We start from the raw sequence: 13,550 nt of genomic DNA, 5'->3' as shown, positions 1-13,550 counted from the left end.
AACATTTGTTACAAAACCAGATCAAGTAGCAGAATCCTTTTATGAATCTATATACAAAAACACGGATACCTGCTCTGATGATGCAAAACTTACAGAGTTCCTAAATCCTATGAAGTTAACTGAAGTGACAGAATTAGCAGCTAATTAGATGAGCCTATTGAGGAATGGGAGATCAAGCAGGTGATCTCAACGCTCAAAAATAATAAAAGCCCAGGACAAGGATATGTTATCACCACTGTTGCTAAAAGCATACCACCATGCATTAGAATCTAAAACTATGGCATTGTGTTGGACTGAGGCAACTATAGTGGTAATTCATAAAGAAGGTAAAGACCCCACAGAGTGCCAATCCTATAGACCAGGGGTCGGGAACCTATGGCTCGCGAGCCAGGTGTGGCTCTTTTGATGATTGCATCTGGCTCGCAGATTTCGGCTTTTCAGATAAAACATAAAATATTATCACTTGTTTTAATCCATCCATCGATTTTCCACTGTTCATGTCCTGTTCAGGGCTGCAGTTGGCTGCAGGAGCAATTGTCCATTATTTTTATTGGATGATAATAGCCGACGTTGGCCGTTGCTGGGTAAACAGGTAAACGCCCCCTTTTGACTCAGTGTTCTCGGTCGTTAGCTCAAAGCTAACCCTTCGACGAAGAAGATGGCGAAAAGAAAAAAGGATGAGGAGTATCGTACATTTCAGGACGAATGGACTGAAGAATTTGCCTTTGTGGAGAGAGCAGGTTCTGCGGTGTGCTTAATTTGCAATGACAAAATTGCATCGATGAAACGGTCGAATGTAAAGCGGCAGAAGTCGCAGAAGTCGCATTAATTGTGAGTATTACAACAACATTATTTAAAACAATAAATTCAGAGGCTTATTATACTCACATTTAGTTGAATTCAGTCTTAAAATATATTATATGGCTCTCACTGAAATAAATTTCCAAATATTTTGCTTTCATGGCTCTCTGAGTCAAAAAGGTTCCCGACCCCTGCTATAGACCGATGTCACTGCTGAACGGGGACCTGCGCATTCTAACAGCAATCTCAGCAAGAAGAGTTCATCATGTAATAACTGGAATCATCCATCCTGATCAGACGGGATTCATCACTGGAAGATACTATGGCGATAACTTACGACGCTTATTAAACATAATATCCCATCAGAAAGAAGAGAAAACAGAAGCAATGATTATGTCCCTAGATGCTCAAAAAGCATTTGACCGGGTATCATGGCAATATTTATTCCAAACACTAAAACGGTTCAAATTTGGCCCCAATTTTTAAATTGGATACAAACATTATATTCATCAGCGCAGGCAGCTGTTAGTTAATGGATATAGATCACAAAGATTCACGTTGGAACGCGGCTGCAGACAAGGCTGCCCTCTATCACCCTGCTGTTTGCTGTTAGTATTGAACTCTTGGCCCAGCTCAGCCGAGATGACAAAATAAAAGGAACTGTAATACATAAAGAAGAGCATAAAATATCTCTTTACGCTGATGATGTATTATTATATCTGACGCAATTATTATTTCTTCATCCCTTGTTTTTATTTATTTTATTTCATTTTATTATAATTATTTTGTGTACCAAGACTACATGCAGCTGAAAAATGGACAAAGAAAGTAACTGTCTGAAAACGCATGTTGTTATGTTGTTGAAAACTAAATACAAAGTGAGTTAAAAAACAAACAAACAATGCACTTACCGAGCCTTTCTGCAGTTCCTCACAGCTGGAATCAGTCTCCGTCGTCCCTCCTCTGATGTCTTGTACTTCTTCGGGTCCAACTCATCCAGAACCTCCTCTGACATCTGCAGCATGTAGGCCAGAGCTGAGCACTGGATCACTGAGAGTTTCTTCTCTGATCTGTTCTCTGACTTCAGGAACTCTTGGATCTCCTGATGTACTGAGAGGTCGTTCATCTCCATCAGACAGTGGAAGATGTTGATGCTTCTGTCAGGAGAGATGTTCTTACTCTTCATCTTCTTCAGGTTGTTGATGGCTCTCTGGATGGTTTTTGGACGGTTGTCTGTCTGACCCAGCAGGCCTCCTAAGAGTCTCTGGTTGGACTTCAGAGAGAGGCCATGAAGGAAGCGGACAAACAGGTCCAGGTGGCCATTTTTACTTTCAAGGGATTTCTCCATGGCTCTCTTCAGGAAGTCCTCCAGAGATGAATACTTGTAGTCTTCTCCCATGAAGTCCTTCAGTACCTCTGTCTTCCTGTTTGTGAAACAGTGGAACATGTAGACTGCAGCCAGAAACTCTTGAACACTCAGGTGAACAAAGCAGTAGACTGTTTTCCCAAAGATCACACTCTCTCTTTTGAAGATCTCTGTACAAACTCCTGAGAACACCAAGGCCTCCGTGACATCAAGACCACACTGCTCCAGGTCTTCTTGGTAGAACATGATGTTTCCTTTCTCCAGATGTTCAAACGCCAGCCTCCCCAACTTCAGGAGAACTTCCCTGTCAGCCTCCATCAGTTCCTGAGGACTCGTCTCTTGTCCCTCATGGTACTTCTGCTTCTTCCTCTTTGTCTGGACCAGCAGGAAGTGTGAGTACATGTCAGTCAGGGTCTTGGGCAGCTCTCCTCTCTGGTCTGTAGTCCACATGTGGTCCATAACTGTTGCAGTGATCCAGCAGAAGACTGGGATCAGACACATGATGTGGAGGCTCCTGGATGTCTTGATGTGTGAGATGATTCTGCTAGACAGCTCTTCATCACTGAACCTCCTCCTGAAGTACTCGTCCTTCTGGGGGTCGGTGAAGCCTCGTACTTCTGTTACCCTGTCAACACGTGTAGGAGGGATCTGATTGGCTGCTGCAGGTCTGGAAGTTATCCAGACGAGAGCCGAGGGAAGCAGATTCCCCTCGATGAGGTTCGTCAGCAGCACGTTGACCGATGCCTTCTGTGTAACATCAGACACGACCTCATTGGTGATGAAATCCAGTGAAAGTCTGGTTTCATCCAGACCATCAAAGATGAACACAACTTTACAGACAGAGAGCTCCTCTGCTGGGACCTTCTGTAATGTTGGATGGAAAACATGGATCAGCTGGAGAAGACTGTACTGCTCATCTTTGATCAAGTTCAGCTCCCTGAACGAAAGCAGAACCACCAGACTGACATCTTGGTTCTCCAAACCCTCGGCCCAGTCCAGAGTGAACTTCTGCACCGAGAAGGTTTTTCCAATGCCGGCGACGCCGTTGGTCAGAACGACTCTGATGCGTCTCTGTTGGTCAGCTGAGGCTTTAAAGATGTCGTGGCACTTGATCGGAGTGTCATGGAGGCTCTTCTTCTTGGAAGTTGTCTCAAGCTGCCTCACCTCATGTTGGGTATTAACCTCTTCACTCTGTCCCTCTGTGATGTAGAGCTCAGTGTAGATCCTGTTGAGGGGGGTTCCACTTCCTGCTTCATCACTTCCTTCAGTCACACATTCACATCTCTCCTTCAGACTGATCTTATGTTCATTTAAAATGTCCTTCAGAACACTGGTCTGACTGGCTGTCTCTACTCTAGGTCTTTTTCTGGATCTTTCTCCACACTGGGGACAAGAATAGTCTCCTGATGTACCAGACTGGTCCCAGTATGAGGTGATGCACTGTGTGCAGAACCAGTGTCCACAGCTGGTAGAGACTGGATCCCTCAGGACGTCCTGACACAAAGCACAGCAGGACGGCTGCTCCACCGTAGCAAGATGAGTCCTCTTCGTTTTATCTCTGTGGAAATGAACACATGACATTAGTTGTGACCAACTCCCGTATTCACATCCACTTGTCTGTTAATTCATTCATTCATTAAATAAAAAAAATGTTCAACACCACAAATGTAAATAGTTATGTATATATAAATATGAAAGACAAGCTCTAGAATAAAAGGAACAAAACCACAGACCTCATAGAGGGGAAATCACATACCGTCTATCTAACGTTTACTACCTTGGTGTTTGCAAAGCTTGCAGCTCTCTGCAAAGACAGAAAACAGTCAATGATCGGTTCCGTTTAACTTTCTAGACTTATGAACATCATCCAACAAGACCGCCTGATGTACAAAGAGCTTAGACATCGTCCTGACATCCGTGCTGGAAATTGTGCATTTTATCCACACGCCTAATCACTGCAGTTCAGATATCGAATGGTGGCGCATCATGGAAACATATTGAGTGATGTTCTGCTCCATTGTGAGATGGCTTTCAAAAGTTAAAAGGCTTCCTCTCTTTTTTCAACATTTACTTGCAGTGAAACTTACTCTCAGTATCAAAGTCGGACCTTGAAAAACATCTATAGATGTGCTGCACTGACAACCGATGCACCGAAGAAATCACCTTCCAACTAGACATGCAACCAATCTAGCCACCAGAACAACAGCTCGATGTTAACCTGCATAGCTGGAGTGAAGAGGAGAAATCGGTGCACAGAACAAGGCACCTTGGTTTCCAAAGTGCCTTAGCAGCATATGACTCGACAGCTAAGGGGTCCTAGAACTACTACTACTACATATTCTGGAGATTTTATCTACAGCTGGAAACACGTGTGAGAGTGAATAGTTTCTACATGTCTGAGGTTGATTTAATGAACTTTGCACAAAGTCCCACATGTGGAGGGGGAACGTTATTTTATAATAGTAGTTTATTGACAAACACTGAGGATGCCTTCATTACTGTTCTCTAGAGTGTTTCTTTACTGTTCTCTAGAGTGTTTCTTACTGTTCTCTAGAGTGTTTCTTTACTGTTCTCTAGAGTGTTTCTTACTGTTCTCTAGAGTGTTTCTTTACTGTTCTCTAGAGTGTTTCTTACTGTTCTCTACAGTGTTTCTTACTGTTCTCTACAGTGTTTCTTTACTGTTCTCTACAGTGTTTCTTTAATGTTCTCTACAGTGTTTCTCACAGTGTTTTTTCAGTTTTCTTCAGGTCAGTCTACAGTAGAAACAGTCTCTTACTTTGTTTCTGAGGGTTCAGGTTCATTGCTGAAGTTTAGAGGTTCCCCTTTGGACCAATCACTCTTCATGGACAGACAGCTGGGTGTTGGAGACGCTGCTCTCAGTCTGTGGGAATAGTTATATATATTTCACCATCTGCATATTCTAGGGATTTTACCTACAGCTAGAAACACATATGTGTGAGAGTGAATACTTTCTACATGTCTGAGGTTGATTTACTAAACTTTCCACAAAGTCCTACATGTGGAGGGGGAACGTTATTTTATAATAGTAGTTTATTGACAAACACTGAGGATGCCTTCATTACTGTTCTCTACAGTGTTTCTTTACTGTTCTCTAGAGTGTGACTAACTGTTTTCTAGAGTGTTTCTTTACTGTTCTGTAGAGTGTTTCTTTACTGTTCTCTAGAGTGTTTCTTTACTGTTCTCTAGAGTGTTTCTTACTGTTCTATAGTGTTTCTTTGCTGTTCTCTACAGTGTTTCTTTACTGTTCTCTACAGTGTTTTGTACTGTTCTCTACAGTATTTCTTACTGTTCTCTACAATGTTTCTTACTGTTCTCTACAGTGTTTCTTTACTGTTCTCTAGAGTGTTTCTTTACTGTTCTCGACAGTGTTTCTTACTGTTCTCGACAGTGTTTCTTTAATGTTCTCAACAGTGTTTCTCACAGTGTTTTTTCAGTTTTCTTCAGGTCAGTCTACAGTAGAAACAGTCTCTTACTTTGTTTCTGAGGGTTCAGGTTCATTGCTGAAGTTTAGAGGTTCCCCTTTGGACCAATCACTCTTCATGGACAGACAGCTGGGTGTTGGAGACGCTGCTCTCAGTCTGTGGGAATAGTTATATATATTTCACCATCTGCATATTCTAGGGATTTTACCTACAGCTAGAAACACATATGTGTGAGAGTGAATACTTTCTACATGTCTGAGGTTGATTTACTAAACTTTCCACAAAGTCCTACATGTGGAGGGGGAACGTTATTTTATAATAGTAGTTTATTGACAAACACTGAGGATGCCTTCATTACTGTTCTCTACAGTGTTTCTTTACTGTTCTCTAGAGTGTGACTAACTGTTTTCTAGAGTGTTTCTTTACTGTTCTGTAGAGTGTTTCTTTACTGTTCTCTAGAGTGTTTCTTTACTGTTCTCTAGAGTGTTTCTTACTGTTCTATAGTGTTTCTTTGCTGTTCTCTACAGTGTTTCTTTACTGTTCTCTACAGTGTTTTGTACTGTTCTCTACAGTATTTCTTACTGTTCTCTACAATGTTTCTTACTGTTCTCTACAGTGTTTCTTTACTGTTCTCTAGAGTGTTTCTTTACTGTTCTCGACAGTGTTTCTTACTGTTCTCGACAGTGTTTCTTTAATGTTCTCAACAGTGTTTCTCACAGTGTTTTTTCAGTTTTCTTCAGGTCAGTCTACAGTAGAAACAGTCTCTTACTTTGTTTCTGAGGGTTCAGGTTCATTGCTGAAGTTTAGAGGTTCCCCTTTGGACCAATCACTCTTCATGGACAGACAGCTGGGTGTTGGAGACGCTGCTCTCAGTCTGTGGGAATAGTTATATATATTTCACCATCTGCATATTCTAGGGATTTTACCTACAGCTAGAAACACATATGTGTGAGAGTGAATACTTTCTACATGTCTGAGGTTGATTTACTAAACTTTCCACAAAGTCCTACATGTGGAGGGGGAACGTTATTTTATAATAGTAGTTTATTGACAAACACTGAGGATGCCTTCATTACTGTTCTCTACAGTGTTTCTTTACTGTTCTCTAGAGTGTTTCTTTACTGTTCTGTAGAGTGTTTCTTTACTGTTCTGTAGAGTGTTTCTTTACTGTTCTCTAGAGTGTTTCTTTACTGTTCTCTAGAGTGTTTCTTACTGTTCTATAGTGTTTCTTTGCTGTTCTCTACAGTGTTTCTTTACTGTTCTCTACAGTATTTCTTACTGTTCTCTACAATGTTTCTTACTGTTCTCTACAGTGTTTCTTTACTGTTCTCTAGAGTGTTTCTTTACTGTTCTCGACAGTGTTTCTTTACTGTTCTCTAGAGTGTTTCTTTACTGTTCTCGACAGTGTTTCTTACTGTTCTCGACAGTGTTTCTTTAATGTTCTCAACAGTGTTTCTCACAGTGTTTTTTCTGTTTTCTTCAGGTCAGTCTACAGTAGAAACAGTCTCTTACTTTGTTTCTGAGGGTTCAGGTTCATTGCTGAAGTTTAGAGGTTCCCCTTTGGACCAATCACTCTTCATGGACAGACAGCTGGGTGTTGGAGACGCTGCTCTCAGTCTGTGGGAACGACAACAGTTTTACGCATCTCATTAGAACTAATAAAGAGCAGAGTTAACATTGACATCATCATGATCTGATAACAACAAATCTTCATCTCATGTAGACACATATAACTGCACATCGTTCTTGTAAATCAGTTTTCTTTCTTTCTGTTTTTGTGCTACTTTGCTCTATTTCAATGCTTCATTATACTCTTATTGACATATATATGTAGTGAGTAGTGTGGAGGGAGCTACAACCACATTTCATAATGTCATGATTGTCCCTGCTCTTACGAGATGTTATTGTATCCTGATTTATTTTGAAGTACTCACCTGGTGTCTTGTTTCAGGTAGCTTCACTTCCTGTCTTTGTTTGTTTCCGCCTGTGATTACCTGCCTCGCCCTGGTTACTTTGACCTTTCACCCACTACCTTTGCTCCCTTGTGTACTCAGTCTTTTGCTCCTTTTGTCTGTTGCCAGCTCGTTAGTACTTCCTCCTCTAGCGTAGAGTCTTTTCTGCTGTATTAGTGGTATTTACACCTTTCTTTTGTGTGTTTTTGACTCAGCCTCTGCTGATTCTGGACGGCATTCCTGTTTACCGAACCTTTGCTGCAAAGTAAAGACTTCACCTGCTCCGTGTTTTCAAGTCTTGCATTTGAGTCTGTTGTCTGTTTGTTCCAGTGTCACATGTAAAGCTGCACCTTAAACCAGTTTATGAGCCGAGCAGCTCGTGAAACATAAGGTGTGGCAGAGTTAGAACCTACAACTGTTTATTTCCGTGTGTCAGACACATCGTTAGTCAACTTATTGGGCCGGACTCAGCAGATTTACTATTTAAAAAGCCAAATAAACTTTAATGAGACATCCCCAGTGACTGAATATAACAAACCTCGTGTAACTGTAAAAGAACAGAGTTGCACTGCAGCGTATAGCATGAAATAACTGAACCAGTCTCTTACTTTGTGTGTGAGGGTCCAGGTTCCTTCCTGAAGGGTGGAGGTTCCCCTTTGGACCGATCACTCTTCATGGACGGATGGCTGGACTCTGATCCGTCCGCCTCTTCTTCCAAATCACTCATCTCCTCCAGTCAGTGACACTGAGACACAAACAGTGTAATAAAGTGACTCCACCTCTGAAGTTGGTCACCTCTTCCTTATTTCACATTAGTTTGATCAAAGACGTGTATTTTACAGCCTTCAGAATGATAAACTGTGACTCTGTCATGCAGCTGCGAAGGCTCAGAAACCAGGAAATGAAAACATGTGAAGAGTCACCCTGTGCTCTGGTTTTATGTTATCTATTAAAACGGATTAATAAACAATGAATCAGAAAATATTGTCAGATGAATCAACAGCAAGAGTAAATAGAGTTAACTCAACCTCAACACGACGTCCTGTTTTCCTCCTGTTGTCAAGTTTAAAATGGAGTCCAGACAGACTTCACTTTCAGTTTCACAGGACCACGAGTGTGTGTGTGTGTGTGTGTGTGTGTGTGTGTGTGTGTGTGTGTGTGTGTGGAGTAGATTGCTCTCACAAACTAAAAGCACGACTTAAACCGTCCTGGTTCCCTGACAGCAGGTGGGCCAAAGGACAGAAAGCTCAGTGAGACAGTCAATGTGAAAAATATTAACTAATAAATAAAAAAAATATATAATAATAATAATAAAAAATAAATTAAATTAAATTTTAAAAAATAAAATAAAAGATGTATTAGATAATTTAGTAAGATCAACAAATAAAAGTAAAACAGAAAATTTTGGAACAGACAGAAGCCCCCCCCCCACCTGAGGATCTGAGGCTGCCAGCTGGATCATAGGGGGTCAACATGTCCTCTATATATGTTGGGGCCAGACCCAGACGTGCTTTAAAATTGATCAGTAAAATCTTTACATCAATTCTAAAACCAACAGGGAGCCAGTGGAGAGAAGCAGGATTGGGGTGATGTGATGGCGTCTGTTAGAACCAGAGAGAAGCAGAGCTGCTGCCTTCTGAACTAGTCGGAGGAGAGAGAGAGACTTCTGGTTGATGCCAGAGAGAAGGAGGAGTTTCAGTAGTCCAGTCTTCTAAAGATGAATGCATGAAGGACTTTCTCCAGCTCAGGGTGAGAGGAGTGGTTTGATTTTAGAGATGGTTCTAACTTGAAGTAAACAGGACTGGACAACTTTAGTGATTTGTGGTTTGAAGCTTAAATCTGAATCAAAACCACTCCTAAGTTTCTGACAGTGGACTTTATGTTAACGGACAGGGGGCCAAGGGCCCTTTAATGGGAGTGAGAGGGTTTGGGGGACTAAATATTATGATTTGAAGTCTGAAGTCCAGAAAAGGGAACAGCTGATCGACGGATTCGTATCCGTAGCGGCGGCCCAGGCAAAGCATATCTCATCTATGCAATCTCAGCTGGTCTCGGACACTGCGGACACTATTCCCTGGCTACCCGGCCCTGCGGACGGGGAGTGTAGTCGGTCCTCCGACCACGAGCTGAGAGGACCTGCTATAGACCCGACCCATAGCTTGCGTTTTCTCTCTTCAACAATTGACTATTGGTTATTTTCCCTCAGTGTCTCAGGTGTAACGGTAAAATATGTTCTAACATGTTCTCTGCATAGTCTCTGTAAGAGGAAAGTGCCCGCTGTGACATAAAACATTCCATATATGGCAATAGCATAAGACGAGAAACATGCAAGCCATATAGGGCAGCGGCAGAGAATGAGGCGCCTTCCTGTAATGCAGAGGACATGTACCAGACACTGATGCACACGTATGACTTGTCCCCCACATGTCCCCCCCTTCTTCTCACTGTCTCCTTTGTTTGTAAAGGTATAAATAAGAACGTACGGAGATGATTCTTGGGGGCACTCTCACAGGTTACTGCAATACGTATCTGTGAAACTGCTCTCCTTGCTTGCAACGCAATAAATTGACTTTACACACTTTGATTATTCATCAAGAATCTGTTCATTTGATATTGACTAAAAAACCTTTATACTCTTCTCCCGACTAGTCATAGAAATATTCCACAACACCTGTCAGTCCTGGTGTCTGTGTGCATTTGATGTGAGGACGCCGTCACACCCTCATCACTTCAGAGTCCAAGTCTAAAATAAAACCAGTGTGACGTCAAAACCTGTCCAACAGGTGGTAGATGTCAGCCTATCAGAGGTGGTAGATGTCAGCCTATCAGAGGTGTGTGTATTTCCTCATTCCTCTCCCTCACCTGTAGCTGAGTCATGTTGTTGTTTCTCACTTGTACTTCACTCTTTTGTACTTTTCCTCTATAACACCAAATCATAGAGTCGTGGCAAAAACTCCTACATGTGGTTGTTCCTTTAACTCATATATTCGATGTCCTCGTATTGTTTTTACCACGTAGAGTTCGGGTGCAGTATGTCTGACTCGCAGCCTTGACAAGCTCCAGAAGGATTTTATGGTTCACTGTTGCTTTCCATTTATTGCAAAATAAACCAAAATATGAACATAAGAAGCAGTTGTTTGAATGTCTTTGGGTTTTTACTGCAGCGTTTCCGAAGCCTCTCAATCAGCAGACGCTGTCACAGGCTGAGGCCGAGGTCAAAAACGTCACCGGCTTCTCCACCTCACTCTGCGTCATGCCCACCATCCTATAGGATTGCCCTCCTCACCTGTGGGCGGGGCATCTTGCTTTCAACACAAATAAAGAAACAGATCAGTAATTAAAACACATAGACATGAACTTAAATGCGTCTCCTACACACAGACACCTGGTCAAAAGTCACCGACAGGTGGTGTAGTTCCACCAACTGTCCACTAGAAGCTGCTAATTAACCATCTAATGGCAAATATATATTAAACAAATATTCTTAATAACTTCTATCTGAGATAAATAACTGATTTGAAAATGATTTGCATGTTTTACTGGTTGAAGCTCAACACCATGTAGATTTAATCTGAGCTCACATCATCAGTGAGACATGTAGAGGAAGTCAGAAGTGGATTAAATCATTTCCTCTTCATCCTACAAGTGTTACAATGACTGTTTCTCTGAATCCCACAGGCCATGAATCAAACATCAAAGGGTTCAAACTCATCTCAAACTCATATAACTAAGTTAGTAATGATTAGAAACCCTGAGCACTATCTGTTTGGCATTCATATAGTGGCATAAGTATAATAAAACACCATTTTATGAGAATATTAAGATAAATGGTTGAGCTCCCAAAGTGACGCTCTCTTCTCTTCTAATCTCTTCTAATCTCCCGACACGCCTCCGACCCACCACGTCACCCGCAGACCTGATTTATCAGCTTCAGGTCATTTCCCTCCCTGCACCTCCTTATTAACAAATATGAATCATGCAAGACAGTTTTGTTGCAGAGCGTCTCGTCTCACTAGATGTCAGCAGACTGCAGGAAATGAAGCTCACAGAAAACATCTCTGGGTGAAGAAGTTAGTGAAGCTCTGTATGAATCTTAAATGTGCTGCGAGCAGATTAAATGTCTCAGAGCGACACATTTAAGGACGTATTTATGTGGAGAGTAACGGTTTCATGACAGACAGAGTGAAAACAATCAAATCTACCAACTGGAGTCAACGGACACTGTTTCCTGACATAGCGCACTTTGACAGGCGCTGTGGAGGTAAATAAAGTGTCTGAAGAACAGCAGAGTGACGCAGCCTCCTGTCAGCCTTTCTTACTCCAGCTGATGGAGAACAGAAAGCTCTGCAGAGAGGTGGACCAGCGTCTGTTTTTTCTGTGGAATGAGAGCGAAACAATAGAAACCTCCTCCTGCATGCATTCATCCTGTCCGTCCTGCATTAATACACCGAACATGGAGACGGTGCTCCCTGATGGATTCATCCTTTATGTTCTCTCTCTCAGAAGTCTGAGACGTTCACAGGACAGCGAAGGTGTTTCACTTTTGTTTGTTTGTTTGTGTGGACAGGAAACCTTATAATTGAGTCACGAGTCAAGATCGTAAGCGTAAGATTTAGGGACGTTTATTCTCAACGGACTTCAGACATAATGGTGACCCCGGACAGTCACACTGAAATATATGAATGTGTGTTCATGTCCTTGTGAGAACATTTGAGTTATGACTGTTATCTGATTTTTGACTCAAACGCAGCTCACGCCGTGTCTTTGCCTTCCCTTCAACTCTCCGTCGCCCCCCTGTGGAGGCTTTTGTCTTCCTCTGTCTTCAATTACAGACATAAACTGTATATAAGAAGTGGACGTAGTTATCCATTGGTTTGTGGACTGATGTTTCTCAGCCTCTAATTCAGCATTTTGGTCGTCACAATCTTGATTTTTGGCCGTAGACATCTTGTTTCTTTGCAACCAGCAGTGACACTAGACGGTGGAGCTACAGCACAACCAAAGTTACAATTAACTTTGAACTAAAAACATGCTGTGAAAGAGTTAAAGCTGTAAGATAAAAACACGGACAACTCCCACAGCGGACAACGCTGTGGGAGAGACCTGTCAATCACCGTGTAGCCCCGCCCTAAAGCATCCCCTGCTTTATGGTCTGTTTGACTCTAAATGGACCATAATGTACTAAATGAACATCATGCTGTATTGAAGAAGACTTGAAACTAGAGATTGAGACCATAAACTCATGTTTACAATGTTTACTGAGGTAATAAATCAAGAGAGAAGTAGAGTCATTTTCTCATAGACTTCTATACAACCAGAGGAGTCGCCCCCTGGTGGACACTAGAGAGAATGCAGCTTTAACACATGAAGCTTTGACTTCATTTAAAGAACCGGAGGTTGAAGCTTGTTTACAAGATATTTCGTCAATGCTAACGTGTTACATAGATATCAGACTAATATTACCCAGATATACTTATTGTTAATACCAAGCTATTACCAGCTTATTACTTTGGTAATTACATTGTATTACTTAACGATTACCCTCTTTATTATCAAACTATTACCCCACTATCACCATTTTGTTAGCAATCTGTAATGTAAAGTAACTTCACTGACCAGCTCCACCGGTCCGTCTGAAGGTCACTGCCTTGCTCAAGAGCCCTCTGTCAGCAGCTGGCGATGAAGATGAGGGCTGACTTTGTGCTTTTGAACCCTTCGTCTTTGAAGACGAAGGGTTCAAAGGGTCTGACATCTTCACTAATCAATGGAAGCTCCTCTTCATCGCGTCGACCTTTCTAACGATCCCGATGGTAATGAGGCCTCTGGTCCCCGAGGAGGAAGCGGGGGTCCTGCTGTCAGGGGGAGGGGTCAGAGGTCAGAGGTCACAGTCAGTCCACACACATGAGCTCTTAGGAATCCAACATCTTCCTCAAGGACTCTTCATCGGGGCGGATACAGCAGCCGATCCCCCACAGTGGCACCGACGGT

General features: G+C 42.1%; 1 protein-coding gene across 4 annotated transcripts in view; it reads right to left on the bottom strand.

Annotated features, from left to right (window-relative positions):
• The window catches only part of LOC142940996 (NLR family CARD domain-containing protein 3-like), a 40,858-nt gene extending 32,192 nt beyond the window's left edge, over positions 1 to 8,666 (bottom strand). For all 4 annotated transcript variants that reach the window (XM_076083221.1, XM_076083222.1, XM_076083223.1 and 1 more), the window contains exons 1-7: positions 8,591 to 8,666; positions 8,171 to 8,307; positions 7,123 to 7,227; positions 6,380 to 6,484; positions 5,662 to 5,766; positions 4,944 to 5,048; positions 1,713 to 3,725 (exon numbers count right to left, since the gene is read on the bottom strand). In XM_076083221.1, coding sequence (XP_075939336.1) covers positions 1,713 to 3,725; positions 4,944 to 5,048; positions 5,662 to 5,766; positions 6,380 to 6,484; positions 7,123 to 7,227; positions 8,171 to 8,289 — 2,552 coding nt within the window. In that variant the 5' untranslated portion in view covers positions 8,290 to 8,307; positions 8,591 to 8,666. The remainder of the gene's footprint in view (positions 1 to 1,712; positions 3,726 to 4,943; positions 5,049 to 5,661; positions 5,767 to 6,379; positions 6,485 to 7,122; positions 7,228 to 8,170; positions 8,308 to 8,590) is intronic.
• Between the last annotated feature and the right edge of the window lie 4,884 nt (positions 8,667 to 13,550).

The sequence above is a fragment of the Anarhichas minor genome, unplaced genomic scaffold, assembly GCF_050575085.1.
Source record: "Anarhichas minor isolate MPS153535 unplaced genomic scaffold, ASM5057508v1 ptg000124l, whole genome shotgun sequence".
Lineage (NCBI taxonomy): Eukaryota > Metazoa > Chordata > Actinopteri > Perciformes > Anarhichadidae > Anarhichas > Anarhichas minor.
The sequence above is the reverse complement of the archived record's forward strand: the minus strand, read 5'-3'. Positions and strand labels throughout refer to the sequence as shown.